The sequence below is a fragment of the Peromyscus eremicus genome, chromosome 8b (assembly GCF_949786415.1).
Source record: "Peromyscus eremicus chromosome 8b, PerEre_H2_v1, whole genome shotgun sequence".
NCBI lineage: Eukaryota > Metazoa > Chordata > Mammalia > Rodentia > Cricetidae > Peromyscus > Peromyscus eremicus.
The window spans coordinates 58,730,252-58,751,761 of NC_081424.1; the positions used below are offsets into that span (position 1 = coordinate 58,730,252).

Sequence of the window (21,510 nt, forward strand, 5' to 3'; positions counted from 1 at the left end):
TTTTTATTCTCATTTTTACATTTGTTGGTTGCAGTCATCTTCTAGCTTGTGTCCAAGTAGCCTTTTATAAACGTCTTCTCCCTCCTACCCGTCCTAATGTTTCCTATGACTTCTAATCCTGTCTATGTACCTCCCCTCTCATTCATAGTCACCCCCTCCTCCTTTCCCAGCCCTTCCCTCTCCTCCTTTCCCAGCCCTTCCCCCTCCTCCTTTCCCAGCCCTTCCCCCCTCCTCCTTTCTCAGCCTTTCCCCCCTCCTCCTTTCCCAGCCCTTCCCCCTCCTCCTTTCCCAGCCCTTCCCTCCTCCTCCTTTCCCAGCCCTTCCCCCCTCCTCCTTTCTCAGCCTTTCCCCCCTCCTCCTTTCCCAGCCCTTCCCCCTCCTCCTTTCCCAGCCCTTCCCCCCTCCTCCTTTCCCAGCCCTTCCCCCCTCCTCCTTTCCCAGCCCTTCCCTCTCCTCCTTTCCCAGCCCTTCCCCCCCTCCTCCTTTCCCAGCCCTTCCCCCCTCCTCCTTTCCCAGCCCTTCTCCCTCCTCCTTTCCCAGCCCTTCCCCCCTCCTCCTTTCCCAGCCCTTCCCCCCTCCTCCTTTCCCAGCCCTTCCCCCCTCCTCCTTTCCCAGCCCTTCCCCCTCCTCCTTTCCCAGCCCTTCCCCCCTCCTCCTTTCCCAGCCTTTCCCCCCTCCTCCTTTCCCAGCCCTTCCCCCTCCTCCTTTCCCAGCCCTTCCCCCCTCCTCCTTTCCCAGCCCTTCCCCCCTCCTCCTTTCCCAGCCCTTCCCTCTCCTCCTTTCCCAGCCCTTCCCCCCCTCCTCCTTTCCCAGCCCTTCCCCCCTCCTCCTTTCCCAGCCCTTCCCCCTCCTCCTTTCCCAGCCCTTCCCCCCTCCTCCTTTCCCAGCCCTTCCCCCTCCTCCTTTCCCAGCCCTTCCCCCCTCCTCCTTTCCCAGCCCTTCCCCCTCTCCTCCTTTCCCAGCCCTTCCCCCCCTCCTCCTTTCCCAGCCCTTCCCCCCTCCTCCTTTCCCAGCCCTTCCCCCCTCCTCCTTTCCCAGCCCTTCCCCCCTCCTCCTTTCCCAGCCCTTCCCTCCTCCTCCTTTCCCAGACCATTCTCTTTCTACTTTGTAACTGTGAATATCCTTCACTCTGAAATGTCATCGACTACATTTCTGCCCACAGCCTCCCAACTCTTCTGCCTCCAAAGCACACGAGTCCTTCACTGTGTGTTGTCACCCAATGCTCTGTCAAGGTGGGGTCACTTCCTGTCACTTCAGTCAGCCTCCCCCTAAACAGTCGTGGTTACATACACCCAAGTGAAGACAAGACACCAGGGAGACTCACATAAAATAAACAGAAAACAGTGGGGAAGTAAGGCCTGGAGGAACACCCATCCCAACTGATGGGTTGGGTGGGGAACGCATAAAGAAACACAAAAATGAGCAGACCGGCCACCACAATAGCTCCACAGGCTCCCAGCTCCCCAGTGTGCAGGCTGAGGACAATGTGGGGGGGGGGGGGCTGAAACACTAAGGAAATTGTTTAGGATCTGCCTCCCAAAATGATCAATGATCAGATGTAGGGCTCCAATAAGCAAGTGAATGAAGGGATGTGACTCAGGAGCTGGACAACGTCGCTCACAAAGTGGGTAAAAGGTGAGCGACGTGGAGGAAAACTCGATAATGAAGCAGATTCTGGGAAAGAACCGAACACAGAAATAAGAGTCAGCCACCAAAAAGAAACAGTGGAAAGTGCTGTCTATGGTGATATTTTATTTGTATTAAAATGTTATTTGTATGTTAATAAATAAAGTTGCCCGGGGGTCAGAGCTATTACCAAGCCATAGGAAAGCAGGGCAGTGGTGGCGTACACTTGTAATCCCAGCACTTGGTAGGCAGAGCTAGGTAAGTCTCTGTGTGTTCAGGGATACAGCCATTATTGGATACACATGCCTTTAATTTTAATACTAATCATAGAAAACCTGGAGGTCTATACAGACAGGCCATGACGAGGCAGTCATGTGGTTGGGTTTACAACCAATGAAAAGGCAGAACAGAAACTCTATATAAAGACTTTAACACAGGAAGTAGCTCTGGTTCGGAGAGGTAGGACCACCGCAGGAGGAAGGTTTTAGCTCTTAGCTCTGACTTCTTGGCTTTCTTCTTTGCATTGGTTCTGTGTTTCTTATTTAATAAGACGGTTGGTTACATCTACAGCTGTCAACAGAGGACCAACCGAGCAGGCACTGGGGGTAGGTGTGGGGTGGGGTTGGAGGTGGGGGTGGGGGAACACATCTAGAAAAACTCAGAGAAAAACACTGAGCACGACCAGTGCTGAAGAGGCTGAATTGAGAGTCAGGGGTGGAGGAAGGGCTGAGACAAGAACCTCAGGACACAGACCATGCAGCCACTGGAATCACCCGAGAACGTTTCTCAAAGCACCCACTTCCAGGAGAGGGACGCTGAGACTTAATTCAAGTAGAGGGCTCCCCAATACAGAAAGCGCCTTGGAGACTAGGAAGTGAAGACAAGCGTTCCCCAAGTGCAGACCTTTAAACAAAGCTGTGCGAATCAGCTTTGTCCCCAAGATTTCAACAAAGGTGAAGAAAGATGGAGGATCTTATAGTGCCGCCCGCCGTAGCTCACCACAATTAACAGAGCGTGTTCGTCTAACACACACAAAGTGTCACACCATGAGTGAAGACCAAGAACGTAAGGGTTTAAAGAAAGTCACAGTCCAAACCAGAAACACTTACCATGATGTGTTCAAGTAGAGAGTCTATGGCAACTATGTTATCGAAGTATGTCCTGGAAAAACAAACAAACAAACACACATGAATCCGTGAGGAACCTACTTGATATCACGGTGCAAGTCAAACTCTGAACATACTTAATGGGTTCCACATTTAAATAAATGAATATACATCTCATTTGATTTTTGTCTGCTTACAGAAGCAATAAATGTTATTTTTTTAAAACTCAATGAAGCCTGATCGTTGCCTTAGTACAGACTAATCTCAGTGGAATCATCTGGTAATGACATCATTGCTCAATTGAGAGGTGGGAGAGGGGCTGGAATGAAAACTAGGTAGGGCTGGATTCAGGTCACCATTCTCATGAATGGTCTCAAGTAAACACTCTTTAAGTTTATTATATCCACCAACACAATTATAATACACATGATCACTGAAAAAATAATGGAGAGGTTAGAAGTTAAAGGGTACTGAGAAATCAAAAGAATTGGCCTGAAAAGAAACCCCATAATGCAAGCGGTCAGGACCCAGTGACCTTTCATTACTTTATTTAATTAAAGTAAAACACACGTTCCATGGCAGGAATGTGTTGTAGAGACCATGCGACATCTACTAGGATGTAACCTCCAAAGGTGAGTCAATGGCCGGCCATCACAGAGCATATCAAAAACTACTCACTGTGGGTTTTGCTGGCTCTGTGAGGTTTCAGCCATGCTCTGAAACAGACGTGGTGTGTGTGGTGTATGGTGATACCATGCTATAGTGATACAGGAAGCTCTCCTTAGCATGAGAGCCGTAAGACAGCAGACTTCACTGCACTGTGCGCTCATGCAGAGGAGAAGCTAGCATGGGATAAGTGTGCTTCCCAAGTGAGCAGAAGGCAGGAAGCAGGAAGTCATAAAGTGTCACATGGGCTTTTAGCTGACTCTGGAACACTTCCAAATTACGCAAATGTGTTTACCACAGAGAAGCCCAGCGTCACTTTCTGTGTGCTCTGAAGCTAACATCATCACGGTCCCCATCACGTCTGACAGGGCTTAACTGTTTGAAAATAGAGTTGACTAAGAAATCACTATAGAGTGACATGTCTCTAATTTCAGATTCCAGAGAGCAGCCGCAGAGTGAGAGAGCAGCTCCAGCCTGAGCATTCATCAGGGTTCCGGCTCGTTATGGTAAGGAATTAGGAAGCACCAACAGGGACAGCAGAAGCCAGTGCCTGTCACAGTGCCCGCTGGAGCCAGGGACAAGTAGGTGCCTCCCCAATTTACTGAACTGGTAGGAGGACATGACCCAGGTGACCTTATCCTGGGCTTCAAGGCTTTGCTATTAATGAGGTGGGTTGTGTTGACAGAGGGTCCCCCCTGCAGCACGCAAAGCCAACACAAACTTGGAATTTCATAGATATCTGTAACAGTTTTACTACCAACCCGGGGAGGAGATCTAGGTCAAGCTTCAGAGAAATGGAGTGTTTTTTTCAAAATCACAACTGAGACACTGCACACAGAAATGCAATGGCATTATTAATAGTTTTGTGTAAAGTGACATTGTTAGAAAATGTCAGAGCACACATCTTGGAAAAGCTAAAGAGATTGGTGGCAGCATCTTCTATTTACAAAAACAAATGTCAGGTTAAGAGCCTCACACATACATCTGTCGTTTCTAACATACAAGCTGACCATGGACAAAAGACTCAATTCTGTAACCCACAAAGTGACGAATGTCTCTTCCCAGAATGTCTGCATGCCCATGCAGCGGATGGAGGCGTGCCACTGTAGAGAGCTGCACTTTTCACCACTATCCCTGAGGCCAGGAGAAGAAGCCCAGGTGAACACTTACTTTGAAACGTCCAGCAGGAAGTCATTCAGTTCGGTCTGTTTGGCGAGACCTCTGCACACCTGCCACACATACAAGAGTGATTAGTCACCCGGGAGCTCTGCCGGCTTAGGAACAAAACCCAGAGTGCTGTCAGCCCTACTTCTTGAAAAGTGCCACATGCTAAACACGGTTCCGAGTGTCTACGATCTCACTTGGTCGCTGCGCAGCTCCACCACCTGAGACAGACACTCCCTAGCTGAGGCAGAGAAGCTGAGAGCAGTGCGCAGACACACTTTCCACCCTGAAGGAGTTACACACCTACTTCCACTTCCAGATCTGTCACCTGGCATGTACCCAACACGCTTGGTGGCCCGAGGAGACCCTGCTACTCATGCCATCAACCTGCAATGACACTTTTCTTCTCATCACGCAAAAAAACCGACGCGTGTGTACTTGCACCAAGAGATTTGAGACGGTTTACAAATGAATTATAAGGGATTGCGTAGATGAATTGTTCAGATATAAAATATTACATCCCAAACAAGACCTGAGCTCACGTGCTGGCCTCGACTCTAGCCCCCACTACTGCTGCATTGGGATGTCCCAGTGAGAGCGCCCCAGACTTACCTGCACCTGGTGTATTGCTACGGAAGCCCAAGCAAGATTGGCCGTTGCAACCTACAAAACACACATTTGCGTATATCAGACAAACTTGATCTCAGGACGTCAGGTTTGCACAGCGAGCCATTTTACTTGCTGGGCCATCTCACTAGTCTAAGTTATCTTGTTTTAATATGAAGTAGCATTTTTTAGTTTGACAAAAATGTGATTGAAATGCCGCTAATTGCCTCTTTAAGCTGGTGTGGGATCCCTAAGAGGGAAAGATACCATTGTGTATACTCTGTGCATTCAAAGACTGAAGCTTATATTCCAATTATGTTTTTACTTTTTATTCCTGTGTGTGTCATGTGTGTGCAAATGTACACACATGTGTGAAGACCAGAGAAAAATCCCAGAAACGTCTACCTCCTTTGAGGCAAGATCTCACTGCCCTAGAGTGCAGCAATTAGGCTGTACTGGCAGGACGGAGTCCCAGGGACCCACCTGTCTCTGGTCTCCAGGACTGACTGCAGACACACACATTGCCACACCTGGCTTTTTAAATGGGTGCCAGGGAACCCACTTAGATCCTCACATTGTCCACAGAGCCCCCCCAACACACCTCAGTCCATAGTCTAGTTCTGTTATTGTTTCCCACTTGGCAAGTCCTTCCTGGGCACTAGGTGCTAGCTCTCGGTGCTAGAGACAAAGGAGGAAGTAAGATCAAGGCTGGATGGGACGGAAGTGTCCTGTGTAGTTGGAAGAACAGTGATGGGTTCCATGGGACCACATAGGACAGAAGGAAGGACCACACAGCAGGACAGAAGGAGGGACACAGATTCAGGACACACCTGGGGCAGGTGGTATGAGGTGACAGGGCCTGCACTCCAGGCCACAGGAAGACAAGGCTTCTTCATGGGGTGCGGGGAGATGAGGTATGGAAGGAGTGAGGGACAGCCCAGGAAACAAGAGGGAGGTCATTCAGGAAGCGGGCGGACCCAGACCACTGCAGTCCATCCACCATGGGAGAGGCACATGGTGGTGATACGGTGTGTTCAGTGTGAATGAGTTGCTATGGGATGTTCTGTATGGCAAATGTGTTGCTCTGATTGGTTAATAAATAAAACACTGATTGGCCAGTAGCCAGGCAGGAAGTATCCGCGGGACAAAGAGAAGAGAATTGGGGGAAGTGGAAGGCTGAGGCAGAGAGACACTGCCAGCGGCCGCCATGACAAGTAGCATGTGAAGATGCTGGTAAGCCATGAGCCACATGGCAAGGTATAGATTATAGAAATGGGTTAATTTAAGATGTAAGAACAGTTAACAAGAAGCCTGAGCCACTAGGCCAAACAGTTTAAATAATATAAGCGTCTGTGTGTTTATTTTACAAGTGGGCTGTCGGACTGCCGGGGCTTGGCGGGAGCTGGAGATTCAACTCCAACTAGAGCATGGAGCGTGCACACAGCTGGGGAAGAGGCACATTTAGAAAGACACAAGACAACCAGGATGCCATCCTGCACTTGGCTTCATATGCACCAAAGCACATTTTTTTTGTTAAGGTATTTTTATACAGGAAAAAAAAAAAAAGAGTGTATTTCTAATTTAGCCAGTCTCCTCTAATAACAGCTACTCAAGAAAACAAGTTTTTAAGAACACACTACTCTTCACAGCCAAATATGGTCAGGCAAATAATGACTTCACTATTCATTCATGTATTCTCTTAACGCTGGTGGGTGCCAATGAGGGCAGGTTGCCAAAAGGCATGTTTTTTGGTAATGTTTTTAAAAATGCATTTTTAAAAGACACTTTTTTAAATACTTATTTTAACTCACATGTACGGGGGTTTTGTCCACGTATCACATGTGTGCCTACCAGAAGAGGGTGGGTGTCAGAGCCCCGGCACTGGAGTTACAGGTGGTTGTGAGCTACCGTGTGGGTGGTGGGAACTGAACTTGGGTCCTCTGTGAGAACAGCAAGTGCTCGTAAGCCCTGGGCCCTCTCTCCAGCCCCCGGCGAGCAGCTTTTGAGCCTCACCTCCTGATGACTCAGACAGAAGGCTTCTTTGCCCCAGTGCCTGTACAGTTCAAGAATGCCAATCAAGTCTCCAATGGCAGTGACGATGGGCAAGCAGAGAACAGACTGGATTCGAGTTCCTGATTCCAGGCCAGTGCCTCTCGGAAATCGTTCGTCCTGAAAACATCAAACAAGGGAAGACTCGAACTTCGGCATCTTAGCTTTGTGCGTACACACCTTACAAGTGAACAACGGATGTCGGTTGCGCGTGATAGTAAGAAAGGTTACCTGCCAGTCTGGCACCCGTTCCCTCGCCTTCTCTGCCAGAACCACCCCAGGCTACGCAGCACAGGAGGCAAACACCGCGTGAAGAGAGGTGTACACAAACCCGCCTTCTCTTCTGTTTTTAAGGTCATGCTAACTACTGCAGCTGAGTTGAACTTCAGGAGCCCAAATTATGCGTTCAAGCCATCCTTACCAATTATCGTTACAATGAAAATGGACTCGACTTTAATCATTTTCTGTCTTAGCTAAAATCTCTGCAAGCCAGGACAATGAAATGGGAAGGATTACTATCAGGCTGGCGATCCTATGCACTCTGTTTCTACCATCTGCCGGAAGCTAACAGGACACAGGAAACCCTCCCTGAATCAAGAGCAATGCGAAAATGTTCATGTGGCTTTTAGCCTTGGAAAGCCTGCATTCGGGAGAGAACATTTCCAAATGGGAATCCACAGAGCACCTACTCTTTGCCTCTTTCCCCCACCCCACTTCAGACCCTCTCTTTCTTTTCAATTCAATAAAGCAACAGTTAATGTGTTCTAGATTAAATCACGGGCAGAAATAAAAAATTAGAAGCCAGGTTCCACGTCTGCAGTTCAGCAGTTTCACAGAACAAACTCCCCCCGCCTGTGTTACTGCTTGTATCTGTCACCTGTGGAGCCCACGCCCCCTGCGGTGACAGTCATACATCGTGCCTGCACACACTTGAGAGACTGCACCAAGGATCTGTCTGTCATCTCTCTTGGCTGCCGCATCTTCGCTGGTACCCTCTGGCACCAAGGAGGCTCAGGCTGGGCTCAGGCCTGCTCACATGATTGCTGTTCTGGCCAATGGGAAGGCAGGGAATGAGGTGTCAGCAGTGGTTTTAAGGCTCTCATTCCTCCTCTGACAGGTCATCGTCAGACTCCGCCATGCTGGCCTCACGGGTGGGGAGTGAGAGACGCCGGCAAAGCTGAGGTAGGTGGCTGGAGAGCAGCCACAGCTAACTCATGGCCAGCTGACTTCTGGCTTCTTACCCAGAAGCCTACAGGCCCACCTCAACAGAATGGCCATTCTTAGACTCCTGAGAATCGGCCTCTGGCCACTGCAGGACACCCTTCAGACGGGGCAATCAGTCCTGCAGCAGTGTTAATGGGAATTACCAAGCAGGCACTGTCTATTTCGCGTGGATATAGACTTCTTTTTCTGTTTACCCGTGGTGGCATGTGTTGAAATAAGGGCTCTGTCTCACAGGGAGCACAACAGGTGTAATTTTCTAAATATAATAAGTTCAACTATAAGCAAATTCATTTATTGATCTGTATCTTCTTTTAATGCTTTTATAGTTAATTTTAAGACAAATTAAATGATAAGATCAAAATTACATATCATCTTTCTTAATTAAATCATCAGACCATGAGGGTCAAAGTGCCCTACCCCAAGGATGTCCTCCACAAGCAGCGTTTTCCTAGACTTGGCCACATAAGCAGAGATGGTGGTGCCCTGGGTGATGGGTCCTGCAGGGATAAGCCGGGGTTGACCTTCCTTTATTCCGGGAGGTGTGAACACACAGAGACTCTAGGAAGAAGAAAAGACAACATTTTAGATGATCTCCTCTGCCTTTGTCCAATATCCACAAGACTCAAGAGCAGTGGTAGAACATTACCTAACTAGGCCCAGTAAGTCTGGGAGTCAATCACAGGAAAAAACAACGGATGATGCAAGACTTCACGGGGAGCAGACAGGGAGCCTAAAGTGAAGTCTCCTGTTCCTGCTTCATACAGAATGCACGTTTGAAATCAGAATTCACAAACATACAGGCACAGAAACTCTCAAGGTAGCCTCCTCTTCGGAATGAGACATGATAGGAAAAAAAGATGGCATCTTGCAACTGGACCCTAGACTCTGTCATGCCAACCAACCAATGACAAGCCCAGGGCTGAGTGCAATGTCTCAGACCACTGCTTTAAGACCCTGGCACTCAAACTGCTTCAGCTGGAACTGCACATTTTGGGGTGCCATGAATTGAGAAGGCGCCTTCCTCACTGCAAAGCCATGGCTAGTCTTAGTGATTGCCTCTCATTTAGTGACTCTGGGCAAAGATTTCTGATTTTTTTTTTAAATCTACTCCCAAAAATATTAGGATCAATCATTTTGACAAAATCTAGCCATATTTTAAATTACTTTCCACTTAATAAAATGTTGAAATTATTTTCTAATTAGCAAAGTTGTATCATGATTATCCACCCATTCTGAACTATTCAGGAGGTTCGGGGAAATTCTATTTATGCTTTACTTTCACCTTATAGATAAAGCAGCCCATGCCAGCTGACCCATGTAACCTACTGAGTTGTGGTCAGCCCCGCACTCATGGAGGCAGCACTAACCCGAGATCGAGATACACTCCTAATTTAGCCACTGTTCCTGCTTTCCATGCTCTCCACTTTCCACTATCAGAGAACCCTCCTGGACAGGGAATCCTTCACGCTTAAGCTTCTTGGTTAAGCCAAAAGGGAAGGAAGAAGGGAGGGAGGGAGAGAAGGACGGACAGACAGACAGACAGATGGAAGGGAGGGAGGGGAGCGCAGGGGAGAGGGAGGAAGGAGAGGGGAGGAGAAGAGAGGGCCAGGGCTGAGCTTCCTCAACTCTGGCAGCTTTAGAATAAAGCCCGAAGCTTCATTCAAGTCTGGTGTTCCCAAGCACAGAGAAACAGGCCTGAGCTCCAGAGGTATCTGTTAATGAATAAAGTGCATGTGAAAGAGAAATTCCAATAGTTCTGTTGAAAGGGTGAAGCCCATATGCCTAAGTACAAGAGCACACTTAGAGATGAAAACAGATTAGATGGTAAATGACGGCTCACCCTATTTATTTTAAGGGCTAGAAATCAGTGCTACCGACTTTAAAAACTGCTAGCATGTGTGAATTATATGCAGCCCTGGATCTTCCCAGTGCTGGTATTCACAACACTTTAACCAGCTCTGAGTCCCTGTTCACTGCAAAGATGCTTCTCTGACAAAGATGAAGGGAACCCTGACTGTGGGCCTAAAGGCCAACCTGTAGAAGGCTGTTTGCTGGGTACCTCAAGCCCAGGGAGCAAAGCGGCAGCAGCAGCTTCCTCACCATGGCCAGAGACCCCAGCAGGTGAGGAAGGCCGCTGAGAACTCCTCCAGCAGCCTGCATGCCTTCCTGTCCCGCCTAGGGAGGGTCAGCAGCAGGGAGGAAGCTTCCAGCTCAGGGCCTGCTTGATTCATCTGTCTTGCGGTTGTCACAGCATGCACTGCTCGTGGAGAACCAGCAACTGTGGCAACCAACTGTCTTGTTTTGGGGGACTTAGGGTCCTCCCTGGCCAAGAATCCCCAGGGATGTAGTTCACCCCTGAGGTGGCACTGTGTTTAAACTTAGGATAATTCTACTGTATGCTGGGACACATGGCCTTGTGGGAGGGAGGCTGCCATCGGCTCTGGAGGTCATTGATGTGCCAGTTGTCACACTCTCTTCAGACAGAAGAGCAGAGAATGATGGAGGAAGAGATGATTCCAAGGGAAAGACAATTAAGAACACAGTATATTTAGCAGGAAGATAAAACAGAATAGACAGCACCTAGGTCAGGAGCCAGGTTCCAGGCACCTGTCCTTCCCGCATCCACGACAGCAGCAGGGGAGGAACTTGGGTGTAACTTCATGATGAGACAAAGAACGGGCTGTGGACCACAAAGAATGGTCTAGAGCAAGCTCCAGAAAGAAGCGTTCATTTTCTACTTTGTTTCAGGCTGTAGTCGTTAGCTCTTGAGATATACAATGTACAGTTTTTGAGAGGCTTCGCAATTAGCTACCGAACCACACACTTAATTATGCCTTGGAGGCAAAGTCCTGAACTCACAGACCTCACATGTTCCCGCATTCCCAGGCAATCCCATGAAGAGAGTGGGCGTACACTATAAAAGATTCAGGTAAGCTGTGTCCACGGAAAGCCATTCCCTAGATGAGGCTTGCTGCAAAGAGAAGGGTACAGAATGCTTGTTTGTCTGCTAGAATTTGAAAATTCCTTGGGGGTAATTATGAAAGACTAATCCTTTACAGTGGAGGTTATCCTGGCTTTGCTAACAAGTTTGTGATTTCATAAACTCACAAGACAGAAATGTTCCTAATAAAAACCACTGTTAAAATCATGATAATACTGCAATATGTGAAAGCCAAGGGCTCAGGACAGAAGACTAGAAGCCATCCCTATGGCTGACTTCTCTCCTCTGTATAAGGAGGCCCTGTTCTTTTTTCTCTTCTTTTTTTTTTTTGTTTTTTTGTTTGTTTGTTCGTTTTGTTTTTTGAGACAGGGTTTCTCTGTGTAGCTTTACGCCTTTCCTAGAACTCATTCTATAGCCCAGGCTGGCCTCGAACTCACAGAGATCCACCTGCCTCTGCCTCCCAAGTGTTGGGATTAAAGGCGTGCGCCACCACCTTCTTCTTAATTTTTCTTACATTTCTTTATTTATCCTGCGTGTGACTGTTGAGGCATGTACCATAGTTGTATATGGAGGACACTGGACAACTCACGGGAGAGAGTTTTCCCCTTCCACCTGTATGTGGGTCTTGGACATCGAACTCAGGACTTCAGGCTTGGCAGCAAAAGTTCTTACCCTCTGAGGCACCTCACCGGCTCCCCATCCTTCTTTTTAACGCAACACATATCACCTAATCAAAAGTTTCTGATTATGGGTCAATCATGGATGGAATAACCTGTTTGGGGACAGTACAATCTTCACGATTTTTAAAAAGTGAATGAAAGAGTAGGGAGCTGCTACTACAAACAAAAAAATGTCAATAAAGAACTTTCACAGGCTGGGCGGTGGTAGCAAATGCCTTTAATCCCAGCTCTCAGGGAGGCAGAGGCAGGCAGATCTCTGTGAGACCAGCCTGGTCTACTACACAATGAGTTCCAGGACAGCCAGGAACACAGAGAAATCCTCTCTTGTGGGGGGGGGGGGGTAAGTGGGGGATAAAGATAGTAAAATACTATCTTCAGCTTTTTCATAGATGAATGCCATCAGACAATATTTTACATACTATTAATACTCCTTACATATATTAATATTGAATTTTCTGTAATTATCTAGTGTTGAACTCTCCAAAATTAATCCCTACACTAATTTTGTATAAACAACTTTTATTAGCACAAGAATGCTTCAGAGGTTAGAAGTCTAAACACAAGGAAAGGCCCAACTCTAAGCCTCCACCTCCTCCATGTTTTCCAGGGAGACTGGACTCACTGCCACCAGCATGGGGATATGCCAGGGAGTAAGAGGGGTGAGCAGAGAGCTAGCTCCTCAGTTAGAACAACACCCTGAACCTGCCAATATTTCTGAGATAAAAGAAGATATGGATATAAATATAGATAAATAATCTAAGTTGGACAAGATTGGTACCAATAAGCTGGATTCAATGAAGGCAGAAAAACATGAAAATTATAAATATATATCAAATTTGGAGAAATAAATTTAGTGGAAATGTACAAGGGAGTAGACAAATATAGTTAATGTAATAATTATAAACTAATGCAATTTAGAAAAGCATAAGACCATTTAAATGAAGTAGGGAAATCTGCCCTGTTGATATCAACCACCCAGATTCTGTTTCAGTGGCAAACGCACACTCCAGACATTTTCTGGAACACATAACTCAAAGATCACTTCATTCATAAAACTTCATCTTAATGTTGACATTTTTGGTTTTACTCTCAACTAGCTCAACTTTAAAGATAATTTTTAATTAAATAGGAGGGGGTGAAAAATTTAAAAAACACCAAGGGACAAAAACCCAGGTCTTTGTGCTATTCTCCACTAGATGGCAGTGCTAGGAAGCAAATTCAGACAGGTGGTCTATGGGAAATGAGGCTCCAGGTTCCTGGGAATTTCTAACAGGGAAGGCAAAGGCACTTTTTAATGCTGGTTAGAATTTATTCTACAGTTGAATGAAAAACATCCCAATGAGAGTAAACTACCAGTGCTAAATATAAAAACTCCAACACTTTCAGGTTGCAGCTTTATGTACTAACATAAACACTGGGTTTCCCTGCTTTTCCATTCCGCTCTGATTTGTACCCAACAAACAACATTCTATGAGTTGTATCCTTCATCGTTTTAGAATAAAATTTAACAATGAACAAATAAATAAATAAATAACTCAAGGCAAAGTCTATCTCTTTACCAGAGGCTACCCCTGGGTGGAAGCGCCTGGGCTGCTCTTTGTACCAAGGTCACAGCTTAGGAACCTGAGTCAGGGCTGTAAGTATGTGTTCTCCCAAGAGGGGAATGATCTTCGCAGGCTTCACAAGGGACTTAGCAAGTGCTGCTGCTCCTCACGTTGCTTCTGGGGTCAACAACTGGAAATGCTACCGTCTCTCTGTTAGGGGACTGCTCTGCTTATAAACTGCAATGTATAAAACACCAAGGGCGTAAACTGGAATGCAGCCTCACCATAGCTGCAGACTCTGCCTTCTGAAGAAGAAGTCTTTTCCCAAGCCAGTCATGCTCTGCTGGGCTGTGGCACCGGGTCTCCGTTCTTTGCCGGAGAATAAGACGGTTGTTTTGCTTTTTATACTCAGCAAGTGTAGGTTGTTTCTCGTCATAACAGCTGGTTCTACTGCCCTGATAGCTTTATGGTGTTGAGGCTGTACATAACGATCCCACAGCCATTCGGAATGTTTTATCTTAGTTTTTGTTGGCTATCTTCTGCTTAACTTTCTGTTTTCTTTGCCTCTCTGGCAAGAAGTACACGGACTTTAAATTTGGTTAGCAGAACCGAATTCCACTCACAAATTACACTTCTCCTTAGCGTTGATTTTAGAAATTCAGTCATCTCTACTGGCCCAATTATGAAAATGTAAAGTGAAGCTAGCTTCCCAAGTTCAGAGTTCCATGATTTGACCCACCTTATTTAACCCCTGGCGTCTGCGATCAACTAGCATCTCCTCAGCTGTCTGCTTCAGTTACTTTGTTACGATTCTGCAACTGAAAGGTCATTTTTGTTTTGAAGTTTGTGTTGTCCTGAGTGGTGAGGCACACCTCTAACCCCAGGGCGTAGGGGGCTGAGGCAGGAGGAACACAAGCTAAGTCAGATCCCATTACACCTCAGTTCCAGACTAGCCTGAAGCTACAGAGCAAGCCCATGGGGGCCAGCGAAAAAGGAAGACATTTTAATGGTGAGTTTAGGAAGCCTACTTCACTTCTTCAGATTCAGGTGATTGCTCCACTTGGAGTTTAGCTTTGTGTAGGGTGAATGGTAAGAATCTCTTTTATTCTTCTATGTGCAGCTATCCGGTTTGACTAGCGCAGTTTGTAGAAGATGCAGCTTTTCTCCAGTGTGGTTAGTCTTTCTCTTTAACAAAGATCAGGTAGCTGTTGGGAGTCTGTGGGTCTGCATATGGGTTCTCAATTCTGTTCCATTAATGCATAACTCTGTTTTTATGCCAGTAGAAGCTTGTTTCCATTACTATAGGTCTGTAGTAAAACTTGAAATCTGGGACGGTAATAATTCCAGCAGTTCTTCTATTATTCAGGATTATTTAGGCTAACAGGTTTTTTTGTGTCTCCATAGGAATCTGAAAATTATGCTTTCAAGTTCTGTGAAGATTTGTGTTGGGATTTCGACGGGGGTTGCACCGAATCTGTAGATTACTTTAGGTAGGCTGGCCATTTTCTCTATATTAATCCTACTGACCCTTAAGCATGGGAGATCTTTCCATCTTCTGAGGTCTTCTTCAATTTCTTCAAGGTCTTAAAAATTTTTAATCATACAAATCTCGCACTTGCTTGGTTAGTTACTCCAATTTTTTTTGAGGTTATTGTGAGAGGTATTGATTCCTTGATTTCTTTCTCAGTCTGTTTGTCATTTGCATAGAGAAAGGCCACTGTTAACTTTTTATCTTGCTACTTTGCTTAAAGTGTTACAGGTTGTAGGAATTTCCTGATGGAGTCTTTAATGTCTTTATGTACAGAATCATATCATCTGAAAATAAAGATATCTGACTTTTTCCTTTCCTATTCATATTTTATCTCCTTCATTTGTCTTATTTCTCTAGCTAAGACTTCAAGTACTATACTGAACAGGAAAGGAGAAAATGGACATCCTTTTGCTCCTGAGTTAAGTGGGAATACTTTGAGTTTTTCTCCGTTCAGCATGATTATGGCTGTGGGCTTGTTATATACTGCCTATTGAGATACGTCCCTCATATCCCCAGATTCTCCAAGACTTTTATCATGAAAAAATGTTGGGTTTTGTCAAAGGCCTTTTTTTGTATCTAATAATATGATCATGTGGTTCCTGTCCTTGAGCCTCTTTATGTAGAAGGATATATATATATATCCATATCTATATCGATATAGATATAGATATAGATATAGATATAGATATAGATATTGATTCAAATAAAAAAGTCAGTGCCGGGAATAATTTAGCTCTTTTGGAATGGTCGGCTGGTGAGTTCCTAGACCCTCAAACATTATAGGCTATTGCCAATGATTTGGTTATCCTCCAGAACTTGATTGTAAGTCCCTATTGCTGAAAACACCACATTCTTGAGTCACAGTACATGAAGAAATCTTGCTGGTACTAACCTAGGAGCCTCATCCCTACTGGCTACCTTTCATAGTGCTGGAGGAGGCTATGCATTCTGCCAGCAGAGAAAAAGAATCCACTTTCTTTCCTAAGGGTGAACCCTGGGAACTAGACTAACAACAGCCCTGGCAATACAAGCTCACTGGTGCAGCAGCGGTGTGCAAGGGAGTAACCAACCACTTTCTGATCGGACTCAACTCACACCCCACAAGAAGGAACTCATGCCTGGTACTGCTACCTGGCCAAAACACGAAGACTGGCCAGGCCATAGGCCCTAGAGGGAAACCTAATACTATTATTCTGCCGAATAAACAGAGCAATACAGTCCCCCTAGTGTTTATCCTTAAACCTCCAGATTAGTGTATGTATTAACCCTCATTGAGTCAGTTTCTTTTTATAGTAGACAGCAATTAATACAGAGGCCTACAGTTTGTTGATATGCTGAGAATAAGAGACTGTGGAACTCTCAACAACTCTAAATGAAACAGCTATATCATATCCCTTACCCTGCCCCAAGACTTAGGGATCATTATGGAAGCAGGGGTGAGGGAAGCAGGAAGATTGTAAGAGCTGGAGGTAGTGGACATCTATAACAAAACAGTGTTTGCTGGATGTGACACAGTATCTTGTACACACAACTCACAGCAACCATTACTGCGTGCACAACACCTGCAAAAGATCAAGTCAACAAAAATCAAAGCATGCATGGGGGAGAGGCTCATGAAGCCCCATCCACAAGCTGAGGCTCCACTATCAGCCGGAGGCTGTTGGGGGATAGAGCATTTGCCCGTGCTCCAGCAGACTGTCATTATATATATATACACTAAGCTGACCCAGTAGGTTTAAGTAAAGAGCCCACAAAAGTGGGAAGGAACAGTGTGGAGAAGAGCAGAGGAGAAACTAGAGGGCAAGAAGAGGGAATGGACTGCATATAATGCAACCAAAATGCATTACATGCAAGTATGAAATTCTCAAACAAAAAATAAAATTTTTTAAATAATAAAAACAACAAAACACTGTCCTTATGCGCAATGCTCCACCTCTCACGGACAAAAAGGATGCGTGAGCACATGTAGCAGCAGCAGAACTTCCCCATGGAAAGCAAGATCTGCTGCAAAGACCTACCACCTTTCACAAACACCAGTGGGATCAGATTGAAAAATTACACTCTTGAAAAAAAGTTTTAATCATTTAGAGAAGCTGGAAAATGTATATTTTTAAAGTTTTTTTTCACTCATGTATATGTGTATCTACATGAATGTTTGTGTGTGTACATGCATGCACATGCATGCCAGCAGAGGCCAGGAAGGCCATCCCATCCCCTGAAGCTGGAATTACAGGTAGTTGTGAGCAACCCAGTGCAGGTGCTGGCAATTGAATTCAGGTCTTCTAGAAGAACAGGAATGGCTCTTAACCTGTTAAGAGCATCACTGGACAGAGAATAACGAAAATAGATCTTTGGAAACCTAATATGAAGAAAATAAGGGATGCTGGGAGGTAACAAAATCTGCCTTTTTCTTGGGTACCAACTAAAGTCTAAATGTGTGAACCTCCCAAGAAAACTGTAAGTAATGCAGCTCTCCTGGGGTGATGCAGGGCACCCTGCATGCAGGTGCACACCATGCCAAACACACAAACGTGGGCCACAGCTCTGTCATCACAGGCCAATGGGACAGGAAATAACGTGAAAAGAGATAAGAAGACCTTGAAATTAGGATGTATGAGGCTCTGTCCATCCCACTGTGATGGATATCTCACCGGGACAGCACAGTTATGGGGCCCAGCTCTCACTGGAGAGCACAAGAAAGGAGCTTCAACACCAGGCACAAAACAGTTGGAAGAAGAACAGATACAGAAGTATCTTATTCTGGATAGGAAGGGAAGGTGGGTGGGGCACATGAAACAGGTGCACAAGTATGTCAGTGCTGGAGAGGGGGCTGTGAACAAAAGCACAAGAAACAATTTGGAAAGGAGACGGAAGCTCCTAAGACTCAAGGAATGAAACTGGAAGAAGCAGAAAGTGAACTTAACTCCATCTAGGGATAAGAACCATCCTTGGAGGATGATGGGCTGAAAGGTCGGGAAAGGAACAGCTTTCAGTTGACCTGAAGAGTCAGAAATCCATCAGCCCGAATCCACTGTAGACCGAATGAATCACTGAAGAAACTGGGTGAAAGGAGACACATTCACCCGGGGTTCCCACCAATCATCTCTCCCTGAGAGGAGCTACAGGGAGAACCGCAGGTGGAAGACAATGACCCCAAGGAAAGGCTGAGATCAAAGTGAGATGACAAAAAAGGAAAGTAACATCTGGAGGGCTGAGAAAGTCATTTCTATAACGGGAACCCCGGGTGAAAGAGAAAACCCCTACCCAGGCTATGCTCTAGCCACACATCCTGATATTCCAAGAGATGTGAAACCACACCCAACACAAGCCACTGTGCTGCTGGAAGGAGAGGAGTGTGAAAACTCTGCCCCTGAGAGGATCATGTGTGTGAACCCATCCAACTGACGGCTGAAAAGGTCTGACTAGGGCTCACATGATACACTTCACTGACATGATCATTCTCTATGTGTGTGTGTCAGTTAAAATAAGATTTCAATTTTAAATTAAAGACTATCTCTGCAATCTTTAAAAAACAATTTTAAATGAGAAAGAAGAATACAGCTCTTTATTTTCGGAGATTAGCCATCTTAAACACTGCAGTACAGTTCCAAGCCTTCAAAGCTGACTGAATAACGCACTTTGGTGGACATTCTTGTCTCACTGTTCCTTTGACAGACACAGGGGAGGGGATAGGGCTGGCAAAGGTCCTCACCCCACATGAGTTGTGACGTCAGGAAGAGAGACATTAGTAAACTGTCACAACACACAGGCAAACGATGGCTGTGGACAGTGAGAGGACTGGTTATGAGGCAAGCCAACCAAGGTTTGGACACAGCCCACTTTCACTGCATTATTGTACTATTCAGGAACAGGGCCTTACAAATCTCAGAGCCCTTCCTCAGTCTTCCTGCCAGCATGCTCTCTAACACCAATGCTACATGTTTAGTGACTCAAGAACATGGGAATCGTGTGGCAAATCCCCACCACAAATCGCCATGTCGCGGCCCAACTCATAAAAGCAGCACATTTACCTCATGAGCTTATGAACGGACTTTGTTACAATGAATGCATTAAGATTAGTGCCAGGGCATAACAAATGAGACACCAATACTGGAGTCAGTGAAATGTGTCTGCGTGTATATGTCCTGCAGGTGACCATGGGCCGTGTCACATGTACTCAATCAGGAATCCAGGAACAGCCACAGAGTCAGAGACTCTGGCCCAGGCTTAGCAGCCACCCCCCACCCCCACCCCAGTGCTTTTTAACAGACTCACCTTTCAAACCCTAGAGAAATCCCACAATGCTAACCTTTTGTTCTTATTTACTCTGAGGTAGAGGAAGTGCAGAAAGGACACAGGCTCCCCTCTGTGGCACCACAGCCCGTAGGACTGAAGTAACTTTTATAGGAAAAAACACATTCTAGAAATAACACACATGGTACAGGATACTATAAACCAAAGCAAGAACACACACATCAACTGCATGTTAGGCCTGTCTGCTGCAGGGCTGTTACTGACAGGCAGTAACTGTACATACAAGCCAAATACAAACAAGCCTTAAGGTACACATTACGACATGCCTGCTGTTTGCAATAGAGTAGATTCTTAGAGCACTCGTGAGACTTTCTTATCTAGAGCACCAAAATCTAAATATAGATACTTACATTATTGCACTCTCCAAGGAAGTACAGTGCAAATCCGTCGGCTTTTGTGGCTGCCAAAGCAATAAAAAGAAGGAAGAGACTAATCTCAATGGAAGAACATAACATCGTGGATTCTACAACGAGACTCTGGTTCCAGCCTTTGCATGGACTGGTTAACATAACCGATGCCCATAAATAGAACAGGGTAATGTGTGGCTTTGCCCCACAGCATAATCAGAAGATTCCCAGTTTTCACCTCTGACTGCAAATAGGTTCCTGGCATCCTCCAATGCACAGTGCAGTCTACACACCTCACACATATCATCTGTTGGGCCTTCAATCCTCACAATGTGACAGAAGCATACTGCATTTAATTTTTAAGTATAAAAAATCCACAAGAATTTTAATTAAGTGCCCACCAAAATCATTATGTAAATATACACATAACAATGAAGTGAACCGATTTTAACTTACATGTTTCTTCAAGATTATCCAAAAGCAATTATCATAATGAACAGTCTAAGTTCTGGGGGGGTCGGAGTGTCACCCAGATTTAAACTCCCTATAACTCACTTGGGTCTGTGCGTGTTTGGGTGGGTATCTAGCCTGGCTCATCTGAAGCCTCCTGATCAACAAAACAGTGGGGTCACAGGCTCACTTGGGAAGTGAGGACGACAACGAGCCAGTCAGCACATGCGGTAGGTAGCATGCAGAGTGACTAGCAGGAAGTGATGTCATAACACTGCTGTCCACATGTCCAGGCGTTTTGATTCTCAGATTAAAAAATTGAAAGACTCAGCGTCATAGGGGATGACGGAAAACACCATGCCCTGAAGACTTCAGCATCCTGGCTACAATACAGGCCATTTCTGGGTGCCTGAGTAAGTTCAAAGCATGCTTGCCTCCCTTAAAAATTAACAGCTAAGCTGGGTGGGTAGTGTTGGGGAGAATCTGGGAGGAGTTGGAAGAGGGGAATAAATATGCTCAAAATAGACTGCATGAAACTGTCAAAGAATAAATTAAAACATTCTTTTAACAACCTGGCCTCTTCCTTTTTGAAGATGCGATTTAACTCGATACAAAGAAAAAAGCAGGTGCTGGGCCCAGGTGGGAGCCGCTGCGTACAGCCGGCAGGCAGGCGCTTACTTGTAATGCACTCAGATAATCCGGAGATTTGTGGGTTCATTCATTCTGTAGTTTTATACTCAAATACTTCCGCTACAAACTGAGACCCCCCCCTCCCCGCAACAGAAGGCAGCCAAGAGGCCCATCCCCCTCGCGGGTCAGAGGCCTCTTGTCACTCTTTGCGAAGTGACCCCACCCGAGAGGGAGTGCAGTGTGCCTTACCTATCCTGATGATGCTGCTCAGTTCATAGAGGAGCAGGTGGTTGTCCCCACCTGTGTCCAGGCGCTGCTCTATGTAGCTGTTCAGCTCGTACACAACTCCCTGCATGTTCGTGTCCTGGTACTTGAACACAGAGATAACAGAAGTGAGGCATGGTTAAAGGACAATCAGAGCCCCGGCATATAATAAAGCATGCTGTTTCTACCACCTCAGGCTCTGGCTGTGGATTGCTTAGAGAATGCTGCTAAGCACAGTCTAGTTGTCAAACAGGAAGGCTGAAAACTAAACCTGCTAGGTCTCCTCCATTAAGGTTGTCTTCAAGCTACAATCTGTTGTCGGCTTATTTATATAAGAACATTAAATGTTATACACTGCAACGTTTACC

The 21,510-nt window shown here is 45.9% G+C and overlaps 1 protein-coding gene across 4 annotated transcripts in view; it reads right to left on the bottom strand.

Annotated features, from left to right (window-relative positions):
• Positions 1–21,510, bottom strand: part of Pde10a (phosphodiesterase 10A) — a 187,792-nt gene that overhangs the window by 37,743 nt on the left and 128,539 nt on the right. For all 4 annotated transcript variants that reach the window (XM_059272855.1, XM_059272858.1, XM_059272857.1 and 1 more), the window contains 7 exons: positions 21,128–21,248; positions 19,802–19,851; positions 8,859–8,999; positions 7,182–7,337; positions 5,175–5,225; positions 4,569–4,627; positions 2,736–2,787 (listed from right to left, as the gene is read on the bottom strand). In XM_059272855.1, the coding sequence (XP_059128838.1) occupies positions 2,736–2,787; positions 4,569–4,627; positions 5,175–5,225; positions 7,182–7,337; positions 8,859–8,999; positions 19,802–19,851; positions 21,128–21,248 (630 nt within the window). The remainder of the gene's footprint in view (positions 1–2,735; positions 2,788–4,568; positions 4,628–5,174; positions 5,226–7,181; positions 7,338–8,858; positions 9,000–19,801; positions 19,852–21,127; positions 21,249–21,510) is intronic.